At 39.2% G+C, this 23,952-nt stretch overlaps 1 protein-coding gene across 2 annotated transcripts in view; it reads right to left on the bottom strand.

Moving 5' to 3' along the window:
* The window catches only part of rabgap1l (RAB GTPase activating protein 1-like), a 139,331-nt gene that overhangs the window by 97,226 nt on the left and 18,153 nt on the right, over nucleotides 1-23,952 (bottom strand). For both annotated transcript variants that reach the window (XM_036586151.1, XM_036586153.1), the window contains exons 10-13: nucleotides 22,112-22,278; nucleotides 17,995-18,121; nucleotides 11,003-11,096; nucleotides 6,524-6,674 (exon numbers count right to left, since the gene is read on the bottom strand). In XM_036586151.1, coding sequence (XP_036442044.1) covers nucleotides 6,524-6,674; nucleotides 11,003-11,096; nucleotides 17,995-18,121; nucleotides 22,112-22,278 — 539 coding nt within the window. The remainder of the gene's footprint in view (nucleotides 1-6,523; nucleotides 6,675-11,002; nucleotides 11,097-17,994; nucleotides 18,122-22,111; nucleotides 22,279-23,952) is intronic.

Genomic DNA, 23,952 nt, shown 5'->3' with positions numbered 1-23,952 from the left:
GACCAACTGATTAAACAAGCAGAATCAGGTGTGCTTCAGCTTGTTTGGAGTGAAAACCTGCAGGCACACTGGCCCTTTGCGGATAAGACTGGACATAGGGCTATCCCGCCAGACAAGTTCTCTCATTGGTTAGGACTTCAGGAGGTCTGAAGGGTAGGAAATCACATTGGAAGGGTTTTATACCACAGCTCTAAAGGAGTCACTGCAAAACTGCTATAACAGTACATTTATGTTAATATGCTTGGTATAAGCTTCACATAAAACATGGAATTTAATGGACTTTAATCTAGAATGATAACATGTTCACAATTAGCTTAGTGCGAACATATTACTAAATCCCCATAAGTGTGCTAGCAGAAGTTAACAATATCACAGAGGTGTTTTTTTTCCTTGTTTTTACTGAGTTTTAACATTTATGGCCCAAACTGAAGGCCTTGGTCTTATAGTCATGATCTGCCACTGATGTGTTCAAACAACCTTCATCAACAGGTTTTGTTCAGAATTTGTTCACAATGTTTTGTGGAAACAAGAGAGCAATGCCATAACTATCAGAAAACCAAATGATTTATAACACTTCTTGGAAATGTTATTAACTCAGAAGCCTTCATACTGACCCCATCAGTCATGTAATTGACCCTCCAGCACAACGTGGCTAATGAGGAATATCAATAATATGATGAATTGTGTACAACAGGTACAAAACGGTGCTGGAATACTATTGAAGCATGATGCCACACATGTTGAGACACAAAAGCTAATATGAAAATAAATGAGACACTAGAGCTATTCTACAATCAAGGAGCCTTTTGGGATTTGACAGAGCTCAAATTAAAAAGGCTTTCAGGTCCTTAACAGGAGCCTTCACTCCAAGTATCTCCTTGCCAAAACGTACGACTTGTTTGAACTTCATGATTACCTTAAAGTGCCTTATTAAAATTCAATCACCCCTACCTTTGAAAAAATACTCTGCACTGCCGTCTAGAAAAGAAATAGTCTTATAAACCCCGAGCACAAAAAATGACAAATGCAAATAAACTAGCAAAATGATCCGCCATCAAAGATTTCATTACATGCTCCATAAAGACGATAATCTACTTAAGCAGACTGGCGAAGACTACACAATTAATCCCAAGAGCAGATGGAAATAGAAGGTGGTGGCACACAGTCTTATCAAAGAAAATGTAAAAAAAATAATATTAATATAAACTTGGGATGTGATCCAGTGATTTGTCTCAGTAACAGTGAGTTTGAAAGCACTTGGCACGTGACATGCAAGACATTTCATGCACATTTACAAGCCTGCAGTCATACAGTTAGTTTCAGCTTCAGGGTCTATGTATTTCTTCTCATCATACAATCATACAATAACATTCCCGTTTTTATATGTCTAATATGAATTTATACAGGTAACAAAAGTGCATTTTAGTGATTCATATGACTACAAAACCTACCCCTGGCAAATCATCATGTTGGCTGAGTTGATGACCTTTCATTTCACCACGCAACACACCCACATAACGAAGTGTGTCTAATCTTACTTGTTGTATTTCCCTTTTCTGAAAAGGAACAAAATGATTTAATCCACATTTTAGCTGCATTTTAAAAAGACAGGGCTGGTCTTCACAAAGAAGCTTTCAGTCTTATTTTAAGCCCTGGCTGAAAGGAATAACACCTTTGGCAGCACTTTCACCCAGCAGAGAAGGAAAGGTTGGGAAAATGTCAGCTTCATGCTTTTTTTATGTAACATACTACATAACTAACTAGGCCTACTTTTTTGCATAGAATCATCAGAACAACAGCTAACAAAAGAAGTGTGTGTGTGTGGTGGGGGGGATTTGGAAAAGAATAACCAGATGTCTCTGAACCACAGAAGTTCCTCAGTGCTACCTGGCTTGGATATACAGCTGAAGGAAAAAGTGCCCACACTTAAATGGTTCTTGCATTTTATTTTTCCCACTTTATTGCGTTTGTTTGCTTTTGTGTACCAAAATAATTCAAAATAAGTTTTTTTATCACTTCAAAATGATCAGGCTGGTTTTGTTACTATGCCTACTTTGTGCACTGTGGGCAATATTTGTAAATAATCTTTGTTCTGATTCGCTTTCCTTATAAAAACTCCTTATAACTCCTTATAACTTCAGCGCAAGTGGGCGGAGTTTACTTCTGTGGGCTGAATGGCCAGACATAAGCTGCGTTCCAAAGCCTAGGCTGCAGCTGAGGTAGGCCGCATTTCCCGGCCGCTACGTCATAGAAGGCTGCTCCGAAGTGAAGGACCTTCGTATACAGCCTAGAAACGCAGCCTACGTTGTGAGTGATTTCGAGGACGCAACTGATGTATCCTCCAGGCCTTTGGTTACCCACAGTTCTGTGTGCACGAATGACGCAAAGGAAAAAACAGCATCACGAAAACGGGGGAAAATGAAGCTGTCGGAGCAGAGCATGTTTTAAGTTGTTCACCACCCTGAATTTGTCTTCATGACTGTAAAAAAGTGTAAAATGATTAATTAAAGCGTTCGCCCATATGTTGTATTTTAATCAGAAGTATTTTTATATATGTAGTTTGTAATACAACATAAGCTCGTTGCCATATTAGCTACCATAGTGACGCTCTGGTGACGTCACCACGCAGGCTCGTTAGGACTGTTCCATTTGTGTGACCAATAGGCTACTAAGGAGGAAACTTCCTACCAAGGACCCGCCCTACCTCAGCTGCAGCCTAGGCTTTGGAACACAGCTATGCAGTCGTACACTGAAAGTGCAAAAGTTTGGATCCCTGGTGAAATTACGTTTTGTTGCTTTTCTAAATGAAATGAACACATAATTACCATTTTTCTGCACACTTTGGAGCACTTTAACATTTTGGACAAAAGAAAAAACTATAGAAAAAAATATAAAATATAAACTGACCCATAAGTTTTGCACAGGGTCATTTTAGGCGTTACATGTTAAGAAAATAAACAGTAATTATACATCAAAATGTGCAGATGTGTGTTTTCTGTAGAGGATGTGTTAATTTATCTACACTTAGAAAATGAACAACACATTTAATTTGACCAGGGGCAAAACCGATTTTGTGACACAACACTGAATTCAAAACAGACTGTATTTGAAACTTAGTGTCCATATCTGGACTGTATAAACCGAGGAGTGAAATTTTAACATTATTTAATATTTCACAGACAACATCAAATCATTATTTAAATCAGGAATAATCAGTTTTCCGTTATATGGACCCTTTAAAAAGAACTTCTAAAAGAATTTTATGTTATGTAAAAATGTTCTTGATGCGCATATGACTAAAGAACCATCCACTGAAAGATTCTTCAGGGAACCAGAAGTGTCTTCTACGGCATCGCTTCAAAGAACCCTTTCTGGCACATTTTTAAGAGTGTATGAAAAATGCATCCACAATCTTTTCTTATTCAAATGTCAGCAATTGCTCAAAGCTCTCCTTTGCAATGCGAGTCGCCTAATGACTAACACCTGAAATGAGCTCTCCCTCCGACCAACCTGTACTCTTTGTGCTAAATCATTTTGGCCCCGTCTGCCCTGCCATCTCTATTTTACTCTATTTGCGCGGTCTTGTGTCCAAGCGTCATGGTCCATTATTCAAATCTACATCATGCTCAGGCATAGAGAGAAATCAGGCTGATTTACAACATCAATATACCGGCAACTACCAATGGCACAATTACTTAGGATTCAATCAGCATCATAATCGATAGCAAGCGGAGACAGAGTCATTAATAACGGCGACATTGCCGAGCACGGGACCCTGTCTGCCTCCCCCTCCGGGCTTTTCCTTTTTCATTAATAGCATCATGACGGTTATATCAATATCATTATTTCAAGGTGTGCAGCAGAATACCGCAAACTTAATTAATGAAGGGCTGGTTCAGTCGCCGGCTCTTGCAGGACCCGTCTTACACAGGGCGACATATATTTAGCAGCTCATCTGGACGGCTGCTATTTCTGCTGATGTGTGAGGCGATGAGAACTGTGACTCTGGGTTAGGGAACCAGAACAGTAGAATTTACACAGCCTGGCAAGAGCAGACAGCCTGATATAAATACACATGAAACACAATTACCCTCTTCTCCGCTCTTTCGTTATTGCTTTCTCACTCACTTTATTTCTTTCTCTCGATAATAATTGCACTGTATTTCAAACCTTGGTCAGTGGAATACCACTGAATGAACTATTGATTTGCATGTAAAGAGAAAAAACACATCCAACAGTCGAAGTGTTCAACCATCTCTGTGAATTTCCATCAGTATATGAATAAGACTTAGCTTTCAAAATGTGCTTTAAATTGTTGTAACAGCAAAAGCAACCGCCTTTAGCTACAGGCTTGTGTGAGTGAGCTTAGCTCTGTGGAGAGCAATGATAGGAGTTGATGGGGGAAGGGCTAGAGTCAACAGAAAATTGACTGTGGCAGGTCAGGACCAAGAGCACGAAAGGGCAGTCGAGAATATCCTCACCTCGAGCTGACCTCTGTACAGTCTGAAACACCATCATGATGAAAATCCACCAAGCCTATTTACACAACTTACGTCTGTATGCTTTTATTATTAGAAGTTCATTAGAAATAGTCCATGAGACGTGAGGTCGTCTTTTATCAGCAACTTTGAAAAAGCTAGGGTTGGTCCGACATAATTTATTTTTTGCATTTTAACAATTTGTGTAAACTCTGGATAGCGCCAGAGAGCCTGGTAGCTCTCAGCTCTCAATACAGCCAAGAGCCAACTACTCTGACAGGAAAAGACCAATAATTGATATGCAAAACAACCAACTAGACTGTTGTTCTTGCGTTTAGGGACTGGAAATGTAAAAACAGTGCTATAACAAAAACAGACCCATGAGAAACAAAGCGAAATGCCTGCCGATGATATTTTATTTGATATTAACGGCTTCAAAGAACACTTCTGAATTACTTTTAAAAAGGTGTGATAAGAACTTTACAACCTTATTTCAATCACACTACAAGCCTCATAACTCAATTCCAAATTTTTTGTTCAGTTCTGAACTTTTGCAGCATTTGCTCACGCTAACTTCACGCTAACACTGGATGACAAATTACCTACAGCGAAAGTAAAACACATGAATTCCGATCTCCTTAAGGTCGCATGGACACAATTGGATACGTATCCGATCTAGGACCACATGTGAAATTGGCTCAGATCTGAATGGCAAAGATCGGATTTGTGTGTCCACACAGGTCTGAAAACATCAGATCTGTGTTGTATTAAGGCAAGAAATCAGATTTGTGCCACTTCAGCCAGGTAATTTGAATGTAGCTTATATCTTGCTTCAAAAGGCTCACTGGTGTGCAGAGCAAGAAAATCCTCACTACTGGTAACTAGCTAGCATTTAGCTTGACAACCAAAAGTTTGTTTCCCTTTGGACTGATTAAAAACAGCGCACTACAGCACGGCGAGGATAGCTGATAAAACTCCAATAGTTCTGGTCATCTTAGCGTACAATATACATCGGACAATCTGTGTACCTCTGTGTGAGTGGAGCATCTGAGACTGCAGCTTCTGCAGTGCATGGGGGTCTCCAGACTGGAGCTGATCAGCTCTGGGCTAGATTTTGGAAGTAGGTGATGTACTAAAATATCTACTGAACCAGAGCAGCACCCCTCCAACCTCGCCTGAGGCTCTGTGCACTGACCTCAGGTGCACAGTAAATCAGAAACAATTCTATTCTTAGAGTAACAGATAGACCATCCACTCCAGTGAAACTGTTCATTCTAAGAGCATACCAAGCAGATATAAGTCAGTCAAATACATGATTCATAGACTTTTCTGCTGATTTTTCTGGGTATGTCACACACTTTGCCAAGAGAGTTGCGTTTCTTAACAATAGCATCTTTAGTGTGGGAACATTCCAAGCAAATCCGTAAATGGCATGAGAACCAGCACACCTCCAAGAACAACATGAAAAAAAAAAATTAGCCTTTAAAATACATACAAGTACAACACAGCCTGCAGAAATGCCAGGGCTCTATCGAGTGATCTGCCTTCTTGAATCTATAGCTGTAATGGAAATGCTTCACTTGGTTGTGGCATTAGAAGGCAATGCTGCTGTTCATTGCTCTAAGCACTGCTGGAAAATGGCTGTAACGTTTTTGGTGAGATGTGAACATAAACTGCATATTGTTTTCTTTGGTCCATTCCCACGAACTCTACTATAATTCCTCAGACACTTACAGCCATTCACACGAGATTACACTAGCACAGCTGCTCTTGTTACAAAACCATGTACAAGACGTACAAAGTGAAAGTCGGAAAGGTGCAGTAAGCAGCGTGTGGAGCAAACGTGTATTTTATCAATGAACACCAGTTTTTACTTTATTTCTATCATCTATAGTATGACAAATGGGCAACAAGAGTCCTCTATTTAGTTCACAGTACTCGATTTTCTCCCAAAACCTCCAGAAATGGAGATTTTTTGAAAACTTGTGTGTATGTGCCCCTCCTTATCCTCAATGGGAGCTGAGAGAGAGAAAGAATAAGCCTACCTTAGTGATGAGAATGCGGTAGCGTTCCAGCAGGGCCTGGTCGTCCTGGCAGCCAGATAGGAGCTGCCAGACTTCAGCCCGAAGTGCCTCGGGGATTCCGGGCCTCACCAGCGCAGACAGCCCCTTAGGCCGAGCAGACAGGTTCCCGTGCCTGACAGGCAGAAGGCAGACTGCATCACTGCTGCATACCATGACTTTCATTTCACTTTCACACAGCAGAAGCACTGCAAAAGAGTGTCTCTACATGCAGGAAAACATCTTGCTTGAACATACACAGCAAATTTAAGTAGTCTCTCATGAGATATATTATTACCTAGCACTTTGCAAATAAGACTATTCATCCTGTTTCTCCTCTCATCCAGCGAGATTGTTAGCCGATTTGCAGATTATGTTCTTTCCTTCAAGTGAGGAGAAAGTATTCACACACTTGAAGACAACTGTCTTTTTTGTTGTCTTTTTTCTTGGTGTTTCATGAAGTTCAAACGCATATATCCACGTCAACTTTACACATCTTTTGACTTGTAAGTATGAACAAAAAAGCATGTTTTCAAAGGCATAAAAAAATTTGTCTGAAAAAAAAAAACAAAACACATTGATAAGCAAAAAGTCTTCAGACACCACAAATGAATAACATTAGAACTTAGTTGCAAAGCAGCAGCAATTACAGCTTTGAGACGTCTACAATAAGAAGCAATTTGCTTTTTGCAGATTCTATTTTGTTCCATTCTTCTAAGCCAACCGTCCACAAGTCCCTCTAAAGAATTTGCAATTTCAAACTCTCTGTGTTTATTTTTTAGCAGAGGAGTTCAGAGCACATTTTGAAATCTTGCATGGTGCACCTGTCCAGGGTCAATTGGTCACGGTTCCATAAACTTTCCACTTGCATATTATTGAACCAATTGTACTGACAGAGAATTTAAGGGTTTTTTTTGGCTCTGTAGCTTTTTCCATTCGAGTGTAGTTAAACAATGTTTCTCTTGAGAACTTTAGGAAGCTCCTTCACCTTCACCATGGTTGCTAGTCGTTGTGCGAAATATCCCCAACCAATGGCAACGTCTTTTATGAGGACACCAGGCACAATTTGCCGAGAAACGACATGGTTTTTGTGCAATTACTACCTAGAACTTTACTTTTTTATGTAACCTCTACATACACACACCCCCAATTTTATGTGTCAATTTTATCATATATCTTTGTCTGTGCTTATGAATACATACTTTTATGTTCATATTTAAGTGGATATAAGCATTGGAAATATATTAAATAACAAAAGTACATAAATACCCGTTTCCCTTCACTGTATTTTAGAAATATAAAACAACGTAAATATGAATTGCTTTTAGTTATTTTTTGTTGTTTTTGTTATTTTTGGTTATATTTTTGTCTATTTTGAATGTAATTAAAGGTGGTTGCCACATGAACAGCATGATAGTGCATGACAGTGATTGCATTTCAACAGAACATGTTTGACATTTCTTCTCATTTAAATCTATAATCAGTATTTTTTACTAAGACATTTACTTATGAATTGCTATTTAACTGGATGATGACAGTATGTTGGTTGGGAGTTTTCCCCCAGTATCCCATTTTTTGTGCCTAGATGTGCAAACGCTAAGGAGTAACATGCTAAATAACATGTATAATGTTATGTTCAATGTGTGGTAATTTAGGCCCATCACATTTGGCAGTGATAACAACTTCATGTCTTTGTCATTTTGTTACGGTTTTCGTCATGGGTGACAGTAAGCACCAGCAATAATGAAATAACACGGTGGCACAGAATATTGGAGCTGTGAACATTACTGACAAATTCACACACATGCAATATGGATCTGAGTGTATCCTGACAAACGTACCTGCAATTGGTGCAGATAAGGTCAAAACAAATGACCCAGTAACATTAAACCTAATTCAAGTCTAGATTACATAAGTTAGTCAAGATGCCCCCAAGTAGCTTTGGCACCACTTCTTGAGGTAAGCTCAGATGTAAGCAGCAGAGATTTCCAAGTGCAAAGAAATGCACTGGTATTTGGAAAGGGACATTTAAATTGTGTGTAACTAGCAAACACATCAAATCACATGAATGTTCTCTGCACATCCACTAGGCTGCTTGGAAAGCCATTTTGCTTGCTCAGTAGTAAACAAGCTTGTATAATAGAGCAGTACTAAGCTGTAAACCATAGCTGCGTGTGTTATGAAACATGCCAGGTTAGGACCCCAGAGTAATCTGATCAAGCTAAGGCTCTGGGACAGAGTCAGGCACTTTGCGTGTGAACTGCTCAACTACATCAGTAGCTTACAGCATGCTGTGGTGGGCTTTGTGTGCATCGTATGCATGGTCAAACCTTTGCCTTCCCAGGCTACTGGTACAAAAATAGACCTACAACAATGGAAACTGGCTATAAATGACACTGGGGGAAAATCGCTTGTTAGTAGAGGGTAATGCTGCTGTCCTCCATGCACCAGACTGGGGTTTAACTCTCTGTCCAGGTAAGCACGCCACGCTATACCAGTAAGAGTCCTTGGGCAAGACTCCTAATGCTACGTTCACCTACATCTGTAACATGATTACACAGTAAGTCACTCAGGATAAGAGTGAAATTCATAAATTGAAACATAAAATTGGCAAAAATGGCTGAAAATAGGGCCGGGCTATACGGCAATTTACATTGTTACTGTGATAAATTATGTCACAATACAATAAAATACACTTTTCTGAAGATTTCATGTATACTGTCAGTACTTGTAAAACCAACTGCATGTTCCGTTATAAAGAGATTAAAATTAGTTCAATTTAACTAGATTTAGTGTAATATAGTATGCAAAATATTGAATAAAAATCAGTTTTTAGTTTTGAAAAAATAGCACTCATTTTTTCTCTGTTCCAACTGATCAAACGTTTGAAAAAATAAATATTGTGACATCGTGTATCGTGACAATTTCTTGAGGTATTGCAATATTATATTTTTGCCATATCACCCACCTCTAGCTGGAAAAAGGAAAAGATCTTTTTAATTAAAAAGGGCCTTGAATTTCTTTAGTTGAAAGGACAGTTGGAAAACTGGCATACTGCTTCAACTGATCAGTGCAGCAACAGCTCACCCAAAAAAAAGGGATGCTTGTTGATGTCAGTTATCCGATATTTCAAATCCATATTTGGCGACACATTTATTGTACTCTGGAAGAGCAGAATATTTAGATGATGCTGGGCTACTATGCTAAAATATTTTAGTATAATTTGTTTTACTGCACGTGTAACCCAATACAAATACATTATATATGTCTCTGTAATGTTAACCCAGTAGGATGTAGTCCTCTCCTCATAGAGGTTTTGCAATGAATTTTCAATCTCTCGAGAGATACTGTATTGTTTAAAGCAAATTCTCCAAGATGTCTAAATGGTCGTCAAGGCGCTCGCAGTGAATGGACTGGTTTCTAGGGAAACCCTTTTTAGCACGAGTGCTACAGCCTATTTTCGAGGGCTGTCATTCTGAGGTGTGGGTCTCCTGCCAAGAGCCAAGGGGTGCCTGCAGCTAAAAGCTTCGCTCAAGGTCACAATGACAGTGGTCAGAACAAAGACACCTGTCCAAATGCTTGGTGGCCACTCTGAGATTTAAACAGGAACTCTATGGATCTTCAACATTCTCCACAACATAGAGCCACCACTACCCAACACCTTCCTCTTACCTATTTATTGTTCTTTGTTTTTATGAAGTATGTTTTTATGCTTTGTACTGACTAGGCTTATCTGGCACAACTCATGACAACTGATAAGAGATACAATTTTTTTTTCCTTTGACTCATCTTAACTAGTAATTAACTGATCCCATGCTGTGGTCACCGATTATGCCTTTCTTTCATTTATATATTTGCAAGTGGTAAGTGGTAGGTTATAAACCTACCAAGCATAAATAAACAGTTTTGCTACAATCCATCCAAGGTTCCTCTTCCATTATTATAGATGTATTTTTCTATATGTTCTAATAATAAGGCGAAAAGATTAAAAAAAAAATGATTTAGCATTGGGGAGGGTCCATTCATGTCTTTGACAAGGGGTGGGAAAAAGTAAAAAACGTCAGCATTATAGAATTCAATTTAGATTTCTATTATCAGCCTTTTTATCATGTTAAAGAACTCTCTACTCTCTTAAGCTACTGAAAATAAAACAATGGTAATTTCTATATTTCCAGGCCATACTAAATGTTTTATCTGTATTTTATCAATTTTATTGTTGAAGAGAGCGAGAAAAAAAGATTTGCAGCTGAACTGGAACTGGCTATATAAAAAATTGAATAGCAATAGTTATGAAGATAAGCAATGTGCCTAATAGATAACTGCACAATAATGGGAAAAAGCTGCTTGACAGATGTAGTTCTCATTACTTCAACAGTAACCTGCACGTCTTTTCTGCATCCACTCAAACCAACACTAGTATTAATCATACAGACAGTTTGTGAGAGGCTGTATTGGTTATCTTACCATCTGTTGAGGATTCCACCCCAAGACTCCAGAATCTTCTCAGGGCAGTCTTTGGACACATCACCGGTACCACTGGATATTTCACTGTCACTATCTGTGAGGAGAGGGAAACGGGAAATGAGTTAAAGACTTGGGCCATACGTAAGGATGGGTGATATTGCAATAACCCAACATCATGAAACTTCAATATTTTTTTCGCTACAGTTTTGGTAATTTGGAATAGACAACATGCACCAGCAAAACTGTAGCACTACATTTAAAAGATGCTCTCAAAAACTGTGTACAGTGGGTTTTAGTTAATTTTTATTTAATATAATCATCATGTTTCTATCTAAATTCTAAAAGTATTGTAGTAAGTGCGGCAGATTTTTTTGTAAATGTTTGTTTGGAAATGAAAGGGTTATGCTAATTGAAAAACCGTCCAATCAGAATTTTTCTGTCTGTGGTATTGGGGTCGATATAACCAGTCCAGCTCTCCCACTGGTTAGGAATTCAGGAGCTAAAATGAAGACGTCAGGGGACCAACTTTGTGCGAAAAAAACTGCCACTCTAAGCCTTCTGGAAGTTGATTTCAAATACAAGAGGAATTCTGACCAATGCATTTCAGTCAAATGTAAGAAATGGAAAAAATGGCAGCTTTTTTTCCCCATTTTTTGACCAAGTTTTGACACTTATGGCCTGAACTAAAGGTCTAGCTCTAATAGTCACAGCTCTAATTGAACACTGAAATAATATCATATCACCGACCATAATCATATCATAGTTTCTAAATCTTATTCTTCAAGATATCCATATCACATTTCCCCTAAAAGTGTACACTGTGTTTGGTTTCCTTGAGGTCAGTCTGGTGGACAACTTGGTAGCTGAAGGATGCATGAGTGGGTGCTGAGATCCACAGCTCTGGGCTGAGCACTCAACTCCCATTTTGAGCACAGTGAGTGCTTTGGACCTCAAGTGAGCCTTTGCCCTGAGACCAGCTAATACACTCTGGCTCAAGGCCTCTGAGCATGTCTGAGAAAGAGACATGAAGGAGAACAGGTTTAGCACATCTCTTACTCAACTCTCTGCAAAACTCCACTTTAAAGTAACAAACACACACCACAACAACATACAACCTCAAACTCAAAAATAAAAGTACCAATTTTTTTTTTAAGTAATAATCCAGGTTTTCAACTTAATCTGTTACATCTGCAGTGTACAACCACTTATCATGGTCAATAATCTAGATGCCTTTTCTTTTACTTTGACTCGTTTTTTCTTGAACCCACTGAACCCAAAACACATTTATAACAGCAGCCAATGGGCAATGTGTTTTGAGTCAACATATTTTTCTGTTCTCACAGGGAAAATTGCCAGGGACAAGCATCTTAATTATTGTTTGTGGTAAGCGACCGTACACTACAGATGTGGCAGAGCTTAAGTTAAAAAACGCTTGTGTATTTCTTGAAAGGCTCTTTCAGGAACCAAAGGCAGTTTTTCTATGGTCTCACCCCACAAAGAACGGCTCCTTAGGACAACCATATCCAGGTATCTAAAGTGGGAGGTGAACATGGTCTCCATAGCCAAGACAGCACAGCAGAGAACGTTCTTTCTGAGGGAGCTGAAGAAGTTCAACCTGCCACAGGCGATGATCCAGTTCAACACAGCGATCATCCAGAAACTCCTTCACCTCATCTATAACCATCTGGTTTGATTTACTCAGCGCAAAAGTACAAGCCAAACTCCAGCGCATAATCAGGACAGTGAAGAGAAGCGTCAGTTGTAGTCTGCCAACGCTTCAGGACATCTACAACAGAAGGGTCATGAAGTGCGCTGGCAAGATTACAGCTGACCCCTCTCATCCTGGACATCACCTCTTTCATTCACTTCCATCTGGTAGAAGACTCAGGGCCAGCAAAGCCAGTACAACTACACATGCTACTAGCATTTTCCCCAGAGCTGCTCATTAATGGCAGTGGACACGTTGCACTTTAAAGAGAACCTTGAAAAGCTCCCTTACTGCAGCTCATAAATCTATTGTTTAACTCATCTGCACCATAATGTATCACATTGCTACCTTTGAGGTGTGCTATCACACCATTCTCCTGGGCTAAATGGCTCTATGGTGCTGAGTGCAGTAATACAGAAGCTTGAGGTGATAAAAATGTGTCTGGGGCTTAATGTTCACAGGGGTCATTATGAGCCCAGAAGCACCTTTAGTACCCTGGGATCCACTGTCTCACAGTGTGCATAGCAAGCCCATACATTAAAACAAGACAGGACAGAGCATGGAGCAACCACCAACACTACCACAGCTTCTGGCTCTACCGAGCTGCTACAGGATACACTAGGGACGATATGATGATTGTCACGATAAATAACATCACAGTTATTGGCAGTATTCTTAGACTGTTGGCCAACTGCATGCTTCATAAAAACAAAGATTTAGACCAATTGTAGAGAGTCTGTAAACAACTACTGTCATATTCTGTGAACAACACACTGTCATATTTCAACTGTGCAACAAAAAGCAGTCATTACCTTATTTAGTTTTAATTAAATGTTTGACTGTTGTGCCCTTCTCTTTCTAACGACACTGACTAAAAAATTAAAATAGGCTTAAGGTTTTACTTAATGCTTTTACTTTTTGTGATTCTTGTGGTCAAAATGCTAAAATGCATAATTTGGTAGCAGCTTTTCTCAATTATTTTCAATTGTTCAGGGGATGCAACAGAATTCTATAAACTTTTGATGAGTGAATTATTAATTGCTTTTATAAAGAAACAATTTGAAAGCGTTTAATTTGGACAATGCAGGAGCTGCAATTATAATTGCAATTTTAACTATACTGTTTCAACAAGCCTTAAGTGGGGAAATTAACCTAATGATGCAAAGCTCATGAACTAGCAATCTGACACTGCTTTCAGTGCTCAAGCCAGCGTTCCAGTCCAAGAAAAATGGATGTGCTTGTCATGAGCAAAAAAGGGTGTGGGCCTTAATTTACAGAAAGCAATCAAATTTAAATTGCAATATTTGTCAGGAAAGTCAGAATTACCGATTTTGGGGGAACATATTTCAGCCCTAATTGTAAGCCTGATATATTTCTTCAAATTGTTCAAAATGTAGCCTAGTAAGTTCCTGATAAAAACAAAGGAGAAACAAATTGGAAAGTAAGTTCACCTCTGGGAAACAAGAACAGACTCAGGATCTAAAAATATTTTAACACTGTTCTAAATTCCCAAAGAAAAGAGTTTTCAATATTTGATACTGAAATTATGTAATGAAATGACTTGAAGACAAAATAAGACCCAGTCAAATATTCAGGAAAGATGGGAAGAGCTTCTGGCAGCAGTGTGCGCCCCTTCCCCAACGACCACAACCATCAGCCTACCACAAAAACACTCGAAAGGTGCACGGCATGTCACACAAAAGAAGTAAGAGATGCTCACACTAATTGTGAAAGCAACTTATATGATTTACATGTTTAATGCAGAAATACCACAGTGATGACACAAGCTTGCAAGCCCTTACAAATACTGCGGGGGTTAGTCGAATTTGTAAATTTGTGAAGGCAACTGCCTGGAATAACTGATAAAGTCATTGTACTAATAAGTGTCCAGTGCTTTTTGTTTTGCTGGTGTCTGTTCCAACTTTGAATAAACTTCAGAAAAGTGAAATATCAAGTGAAGTATCACTGAAATGCCATGTATCATATTCTGTATTATGAAGATACTATTTTGAATTAAATATAGGGTTAACATGATTTGCGTATCATCACACTCTATTTTCATTTATATTTTGTACAGTGTCCCAAATTTTTTGGGAACCAGGATTGCACAAGCACTCTACACACAAGGCAATTCCTGTTTTTGACCATCTAAAAATAGGAATATAGTAGAAGGGTCGGAGTACGATCCAGAGCTACACAACAGGAATGGATGCACAGGTCACCAAACCAAAGGCTTTATCAGGGAGCCCATTTACAATCTTCATGACCTCCAGCAAGGCTGTCTGAAATGAGCGCTCTTTTCACAAGGCCCCTAAGTGAGGTTTCAGATCAGAGCAGATGCTTCAGAAATGCTTTTAAAGGGGCTGCTCTTCTGCAGTAAAATCACAAGGTCCTTTGCTGCATGGGGGAGGACGAGAGGAGGGGAGAGAGAGAGAGAGAGAGAGAGAGAGAGAGAGAGAGAGAGAGAGAGAGAAAGAGAGAGACCTTGAGAGCCACCCATGTCTAAAGGTGAGGAAGCAGCTCAATGGCAGGTGTGGGTGGATGAATCTTCTTTTCCATCTCCTTTACAAAAAGGATAAGCAAAGAAACAGTATCTCTCTGATAAAACTAAAAATGTAAGAACTGCAGAGAAACCGTAAATAGTCAAACAGTCAGTTTAAAGCTTTTTCTCATCAAAGTTTCTACATTAAATTAAGTGTTGGGGAAAAAAAACACAGGTTTTAAAGGGTCACTTTTTCTTGGAGGGGGTCAAACTTCGAAACCTGCAGTGCGCATTTGCATACTAATAACATGACTCACCTAGCCACACTCCACTGCCTTCTGACAAGTCTCAAATATTGAACATGAACTACATTAGAAGGCTTGCTGAGGGAAAATTGCAATGCTTTTGCAGTGGAAACCTTTCCCACATTGCTCTCGACACGGGATGCTCAGGATGACCCTGTTCTGCTTTGTCATCATAGTACGAACCTGAGACCATTATTTATGCTTTCTAAAAGAGGGCCCTTATCTTTCTGTGTGACCTCTCAATCTGACAAACCCATAACAAAGTCTGCTCTTTGACCTTAATGATTATGTAGAAAATAATCAGAGCTCTCTTGCCTGACCCAAAACCGGTCAGTGAGGTCAGTCTGAAACAAAAGAAGCCAAAATCATCACCGCCCTTTATGAACATAAAAAGAAACTGATTTTCATGATATAACCGGTATAGATTTACAACTGTCAAGCAATGTGTATTTAGCACATTGCAGTCAGTCATGTAGGGCCCAAGTGTATGGAGAGTCCATCAACATCAGGGTGCAAAATGAAAAGCTATTCAACCTGCACCAGCCAATAGCACTTAACCAGATTGGAAGTGGTCAGTGGTAAGTGCCCTGGCCTGAAAGCACACTGGCTTTCACATCTTTAGAAGACAGCTAAAGCCTCATCCACTATCAAAGCAAAGAAAATGAAAAAGAACTGTCACACAATGGGTTGCACTGATGTAACAACAAATTCCAGATAATTAGAACATTAGTTTTTCTGGTACTAAGGCAATGCTGGAAAGTCTAGAACAACAATGAAAACTGCGTAAGCACACCAGTAATTCTAGAATCACTTGGAATTAAAAAAAATATATACTAGCAGTTCTAGACCCACACTGAAAATTCTAGAAGGACATCAGGAATTGCAGAACCTCACTGAAAATTCCTGAAGCATACTGGAAATGATTGAATATTACTGAACATTCTTTCTAGAATCATACTGAAAATTCTACAACCTCACTGAAATTTGACAATTATACCAGACATCATGCATAGAAGTATACAGAAAATTACAGAACCACACTAAAATCTAACAGGCATACTGAACATTTTAGAACCACACTGTAAATTCTATAAGCATGGAAATGCTAGAACTATGCTAAAAATTCCTGAAGCAGAAATTTGAGAACCACACAAAATTCCACAAGCACACCTGAAATTTCAGAACCACAGTGAAAACTTAGGAAGCACACTCAAAATTTTACCAGCATACTGAATATTCTAGAACCACACTGTAAATTCTACAAGCAACTGGAAATGCTAGAATTACACCAACTGAAAATTGCACAAGCTCACTGGAAATTCCAGAACCACAATGAAAACTCTTTAAGCACACTGAAAATTTTAGCAGCATAATGGAAATTCTAGAACCACAATACAAGTTCTAAAAGTATGCAGAAAATTTTAGAATCACACTGAAAATACCATAAGCATACTGAATATTCTAGAACCATACTGTAAATTCTATAAGCAACTAGAAATGCTAGAACTACACCAAATTTGTGAAGCACAGTAGAAATTTAAGAACCACACTGAAAATTCCACAAGCTCACTGAAAATTCCAGAACCACAGCGAAAACTCTCGAAGCACGCTGAAAATTTTAGCAGCATAATGGAAAATCTACATTTACAATGTAAGTTCTAGAGGTACGCAAGAAATTTTAGAATCACACTGAAAATCCCACAAGCATGCTGAATTATCCAGAACTACATCAATTTCTTGAAGCACACTAGAAATTTGAGAACCACATTGAAAATTCCACAAGCTCACTAGAAATTCTAGGACCACACTTAAATTCTTGAAGCACATTGAAAATTTTACAAGCAATCTAGAACCACACTGTATCACTACTGACAACTAAAACATACAGCAACAAACTGCTGATATATTTACAGGCACTCTAAGCCAGCTTTGACTAAATTAATGCTCACACTTCATTCACAGTTGCCAAAACACAAGAGAGAAAATGCAAAGAGAGCAAATGTGTTCGATACTGGTGAGATTCTGTGGGAAAAAATCTGGACTGATGATCTCACTCGCTTGAAATGCTGCCACTGAATTAAAAAAAAAATTAACAAATGTTCTTGCTACAGCTACTTCTGCAGAGGCAATCTGTTCCTTTTTTCCCCCTGCCTGCTCTCACAGTCTCAAAAGGCAATCTAAATAAGCCTAGAGACATGGTCATTTTTCTTGTAAATTGAACACCACAAAGCTTTGCGGGATCGGGGAAAGGGGGTACGTTCTTCAATCAACTCACACATGGACATGCAATTACTTTATCACAGTGAAAGTGTGTGTGAGAGTGTCGGGGGCGGGGAGAGATTTCCAACATCACAATTATTTTACCTGAGGAGTTCTCCTCCAAACAGAGACTGCAGGAGAAGGTAGTAAAAAGGGCAAGAACGCATTAGGCAAACATACGACACGGTAAAGCACTTTTGTGGTGTGCATGCAGGGACGGGTAAATGGGCTTCCGTACCTTCCTCCTGCTCCTCTTCCTCAGTGGGGGACTGCAGGCGGCCTCGCCCTCCTCCCACCCGCTCCGAGTGCCTCTGGAGGCTCACCACCTCAAACATGGCATCTCCCTGGCTGCCCTTCTCAATGCCCTACACGCACACACACACACACACACAGTAAACATGAAGGCAGACGGACACACACAGAGCAAACATGAGCACACACACAGTAAACATGGGCGCACACTACAGCTGCATGATATGGAGAAAATACCATAGACTGGGTCACACTGGGTCACACAGGGTCTCCATCCCTCCTCCTGGAGAGCTGCTCTCCTGCAGAGCCTACTTCCAACCACACTTCGCCAAACCTGCTCCAGCTAATCAGCCTCTTTATTAATCGCTGGATCAGATGTATTAAAGTTAAGCAAGGGGTGGGGCAACTTACTGGATACAGGTTGAAACTAAACTATGCAGGGAAGCAGCTCCCCAGGTGGAGGGTTGGAGACCACTAGTCTGAGATTTCACTCTACTGTTGGAGATTGAGAGTCTGAATCCAGTCAAAAAGGTCTGCAATACATTTGCCATTACAGATAAAACTACAGATCAATAATATTGGCTGATATTTTCCAACTAATATAATTAAGTCAATTGGGCTATAATCAATACCTCTAATTAAAGTTCATATCTTTGCATGACATCAGTAACAGTATACTGGTATACATATACGCTATATGGCCAAAAGTATATGGACACCACTCCAGCTGACGCTTGGCATTGCATATTGTGATCTTCGACTTTCATGCAACTGCTCGGCCATGGAAACCCATTTCATGAAGCTCCAGACCCACAGTTCTTGTGCTGATGTTGCCTCTAGAGGCAGTTTGAAACTCTGCAGTGACTGATACAACAGTATAGATATAACTATCTTTAGCACTCAGTAGCCCCACTCTGTGAGTGTGCATGGTCTACCGTTTTGAGGCTGAGTTACTGTTGCTCCAAGAATGTTTTATTTCACAATAATAGCACTTACAGTTGGCTGGGGCAGATCTAGCAGGGTATTTCACAAACTGACTTGTGGCAAAGGCTTGTGGCACCCCATGACAGTGCCACATTAAAGTCACTGAGCTCTGTGGAGACTGCATGGCTATGTGCTTGATTTTATGCACCTGTTGGGTGTGGCTGAAATATCTGAACTCAATAATTATTATTATTCAAATGTTTTTATTGCTTTTTCAATATTTATGCACAAACACTACCAGACAACTTCTAGACAAATTCTCCTGACCCCTAAACCCCCCCAACAGCAATCCTTGCATACACATGTTCTAAGACCTAGCTAAAGTCAAGCAAGAAAGGGGAGAAAAACAAAAGAGGGGAAAATGAGAAGGGAAAAAGAAAAAAATAAAAATAAAAAATAAATAAATTAATTAATTAATAAAAAAAAAACACATTACAGGATCTTTATGATATGTTTAATGAGTGAGAATGCTCAGTCTCAAAATGTGTCAAAAATGGTTGCCAGCATTTATAAAACCTCCTGGTTGAACCTCTGATAATATGCTTCAAGTGTTCAAGTTTATGAACTCAATAATTATGAGATGTGTTCTAGCACAAATTGAGATTATATTTCTATTTAACGTGACAGTGACACACCTTTCCATTTACTAAGAACCCTTGATGTGACAGGACGAAAAGACTGGCCCCTGTTATTTTGCAAAATTATTTATGTTTGTTGAAACATGTAACAGCCCTAACTCATTAAATGCCTGAAGAAACTCATCAGGTGAATCTAAGGTTGGTAAGGATGTTAAAGGCATGTTAAATTTGTTAGAGAACCATCTGCATATTGTAGCCTTCTGAAAAGCATTGAAAGAAAGCATCTGAAGTGTTCTTATATCGTTCTCATGAGCAAATGCATTATAAGCACAGATAGACCGTCAATGACAACAGGGCTACAGCACAGATATGGCAATGGCACTATCAATAATGGGCCTAAGGCAGTCATAACTCTACCGCTGACACCCTACATGCTCCGCGCAAACAATACACTTAGTGTTTCAAGAGCACACGGCATTCCAAAGTTAGCTTCACCTCCGCCGCTGCCGCAGGGGAAGCAGCAAAAAAATATAATTACGCATATAGGAGGAAATTAAAAGAAGCAGTGAGTGAGAAAAAGCCCTCTCGCCGAGTGGGCACTCCTGGGGAGCTTGTCTGCTAATGGGGTTCACAGGGAGCCCGGTGCAATCAGAGCAGCAGATTACCCGCATCTCTTTCACTCTCCTCTTCAGAGGTCATTCCTACATTCTGCCTTCGCCGCACCCCTGAAATCGGCTTACATCGCCGCTGATAGCGCCATGTTCAAGTACACTTCGCTTTTTTTTACAGAAACAAAAGCCAAAGCCACTTCATTTTAATTGCCAAGCAGAAAAATGCACCTCAGGCAAAAAACATTTAGCGCAAATAATAACTACTCGCGAAATTCCTTACACCTAATCAATGGCGTCAACAAATAAATAATAATAAAATAAAGAAGGCTGGGTTGAGTCTTGTGCTACCACCATAATATTATCTTTTAATTAGCTTTTAACTACGGCCCAGGCATTCTTCCACTCAGCAACGAAATAACTACGAAGGCAATCAGCCGGAGATGCAGGCAGCAAGCCCTAATTACTTCAGCATGATAATGAGAGCCAGGCCGCTCATTAAGCTCCCAATAATACAAAGCTTCCATTTGCTGCTTCACAGCTTTCCAGGAGCCCAGTTAGTGCTCCCAATCGCCATTAACAAAGATCCCTTTTGCACCTAAGAGTTAACGTCTTCTGGACTGCACACAGTAAGCTACACTTGCGAAAGTCAATGGACCAAGTTACATTAGAAACACAAAAGCTGAGTGAAGATGGTATTATAAGTGCCTGACCATTTTCGTAATGGAAAAAAAAACATACAATGCAAGACTGAACATTAAAAAATTAAAGGGTGTAAAGTAATAATTGAATGAAATCCACTCAGAAAACCTCATTTCTTACAAAATTTAGTTTTAAATGTAGGAACAGGTTCACCAAAAAGTACCCAATTTTCAATACTGTGCAAAAGTCAGAAGACTGACATTTATTTACTTGATTTCCAGCTAAAACGTCTATTGAGTATAAGTTCTTCCTTTTCAATGTCAGGAAAAAAGCTGAAAACATATTGAACAGAAAATGACACAGAAGCCTAAAAGACTAAATATAATATTGTTTTCAGTATTTAGTGTGTTCACTCTTTGCCTTTATTACAGCTTCCATTCTCTTTAGAGGACTTCCTTTCAGTCATTCAAATAAACCTGCAGGGACATTTTTCCACACCTTCCAAGTTCAGTCATAGTAATTGGTTGCATTTTCTGCTTCTCATGATCCAAGTAATCCTAAACACAGAAACACCAGAAGCTTATTCGTTTGATTTCTTCTTCTTTGCCTATTTCCTTTTCTCAGTAAGAGCTTCTTGACAGCTACACATCCTTTCAGACCCACAGCGCCGAGTTGTCTTCTCACAGTGGAAGGATGGACAGAAACACCTGTGGATTTTTTCAGATCTAAAGCAAGAGTACAGCTTGATTTTCTCCCATCATTCAAAGACAAAAGCTGTACTGTTTATCTGATGTTAACATTTTTGGTGGTCTATCTGATCTTGAACGGTTGTTAGGAGTCTAATCTTCTCCATATCAGGGGTTACCAACTCTCATCCTGGGGACCCACTGCCCTGCACACGTATTCCCTGCTCTCAACACACCTGATCCAGCTCATGAAGACCTTGATAATTAGCTGATGAGCTGGATCAGGTGTGTTGGGACAAAGGAATAGTTAAAACCGTGCAGGGGGACCCTAGTACAGGAGCTAAAAACCACTGCTCAGTATCTTTTAATAATAAAACTCCAGTTTTGGAAACTCCTCTCTTATTTTCCTCTGACTTTCCCCTTCCTTATGCAAGTGGATTGTCGTTTTATCTCCTATCTAACCTCCTCAGAAATATCTCCTGAGAAAGGAATATCTTGTACTTAATGACTGTTGAAGGATGGTCTGACTTGAGCACAGTACCATAACAATCAGGAAAGTCTGAGAAGCACGTTTTAAAAGGATCACAGACACAGTAGTAGTGTACCTGTTTGAGCTGGAGGTGGAATGTCTCAGAGAAAGTCTTTCTGCTGAAGTACCAGAACCTCTCATTGGCTGGATACACTCTGGCCAGCGCCTCCAGCAGGAACCGAACCGGCTCTACCACCTCAGTTACCACCAGGTCCACAGCCACTGTAAGATACACCTGCTTGTCTGTAGAAAAGGGAAAAATGTCAAGATTTTAAAAAATGTGGCAATATTATCAGTAGACATGATACAAGACAGCATAGTAATAATTGGACACTTTTAATTAGATTTTAACTTTAAAGTTAAAAATGTGCCCAGGCATTCTTTCACTAAGCAATTAAATAAGTATTATGCAATGTTCCTCTGTTAAGGTCAAAAGAGTTTCTTTTTGTTTTTCCACTGTGGGCACAGTAAAATACGTTAATAACATTCCTCTTTTTACTCCAATTGTGTGTTTTTTCTGCAATATTGCTGTTGCTGTGTTACAGAATGCACATGTACTCCAAAGCGTCAGGCAATTTATGGAGGAATCTTAATTTTATCATTTAGCTAACCATCAACAACAAACAAAATAATCTGCAAAAGTGACTTCTGAATTAATGTGCTAAAAACATGCTGTGTATGAAACCCCAGAACAGCCATATGTAACCAAAACAAGTGCATGATTAACCAAGGCAGCACAGCTGAAGGTCACAGAGATACATGGACTCTCCAGGGTCTAATCCAAAAGCAAATCCTCATCTCATATAATATTCACCCTCATTATTCTGACTGACGCTCTAGATTACACAGGGCTCCGCAGGAGGAACTGTTATGACTCTTTAAGTATGCTCTTCCGGGTAAAGGATCTGACCTCTTCCACTTTGAAGTGAAATAAAATGATCATAAAAAACAAGAAGGAACAGCTGAAGGAGAAAAAAAAACACCCACCAAGCTACAAAATCAGCCATTCACACTCAAGGGGCTATTTGTTCCTTTAATTAATGTAGATAAAAATAGGTAGTTGAAGTTAGAACCTTATGGTAAAAGCACTAAAAATAGATACTGCATTTACAACAAGTCATGCATAAAATGTGAGCAATAGGGATGAGCATTCTGACTAATTCTGATATTTAAGTATCTTTAAAGGTGAATAAATGGCTATTCCGTGGAGAAGGAAAAAGGGGCTTTTCGAGCAAACTAAAAAAAAAATAATAATAAAAAAAAATAAAAATCAGTAACATGAACGAAAATTAAGCAGCTCACATTCGACAGTGTACATCTGAAAACATGTCTTATTAAAAATAGCCAAGGTAAGTCATTTAGTCACTAAGCTTGAGTAACAGAGTCTGCCTTGAATATATATACACACACACACACACACACACACACACACACACACACACACATATATATACATATATACATATATACATGTGTTTGGACAATCTTAATCTAGTGATTCGTATCACTTTAATTTCACATACAAATTAAACACCACACTTGCCTGACATTTTCACATTAACAATGAAAAAGATCAATTAAATTTATACACAAACAAAAATAATTCAAATCATGCAATTTTGAATATGCTCTTCTCTTCCCAGAGCAGAGGTCAGCTGCCTCATTTTGGTCTGAATATAAATGAATTGCATGGACTCAATAATGATGACAGGTCGCCTTTAATAGAGTAAAATATGGCCCATTTAAAAGCAGAGACCTTTTCTTACCCATCTCCTTTAAGCCTGGTTGCTTTGAAAACCTGCCATTTAGGCTTCAATCAATCAGCAAGGCCATAGTTCTGAACCTGTCTGATTTGAGCACTAAAACGTCCAGTCAAGCTCCATGCTGCTTTTGTGCTGTGATGTGCAATTGCTCTAT

This window comes from Colossoma macropomum, unplaced genomic scaffold (assembly GCF_904425465.1).
Source record: "Colossoma macropomum unplaced genomic scaffold, Colossoma_macropomum, whole genome shotgun sequence".
Classification (NCBI taxonomy): Eukaryota; Metazoa; Chordata; class Actinopteri; order Characiformes; family Serrasalmidae; genus Colossoma; species Colossoma macropomum.
Note: the sequence above shows the minus strand (reverse complement) of the source record. Positions and strands in the feature narration are given on the sequence as shown.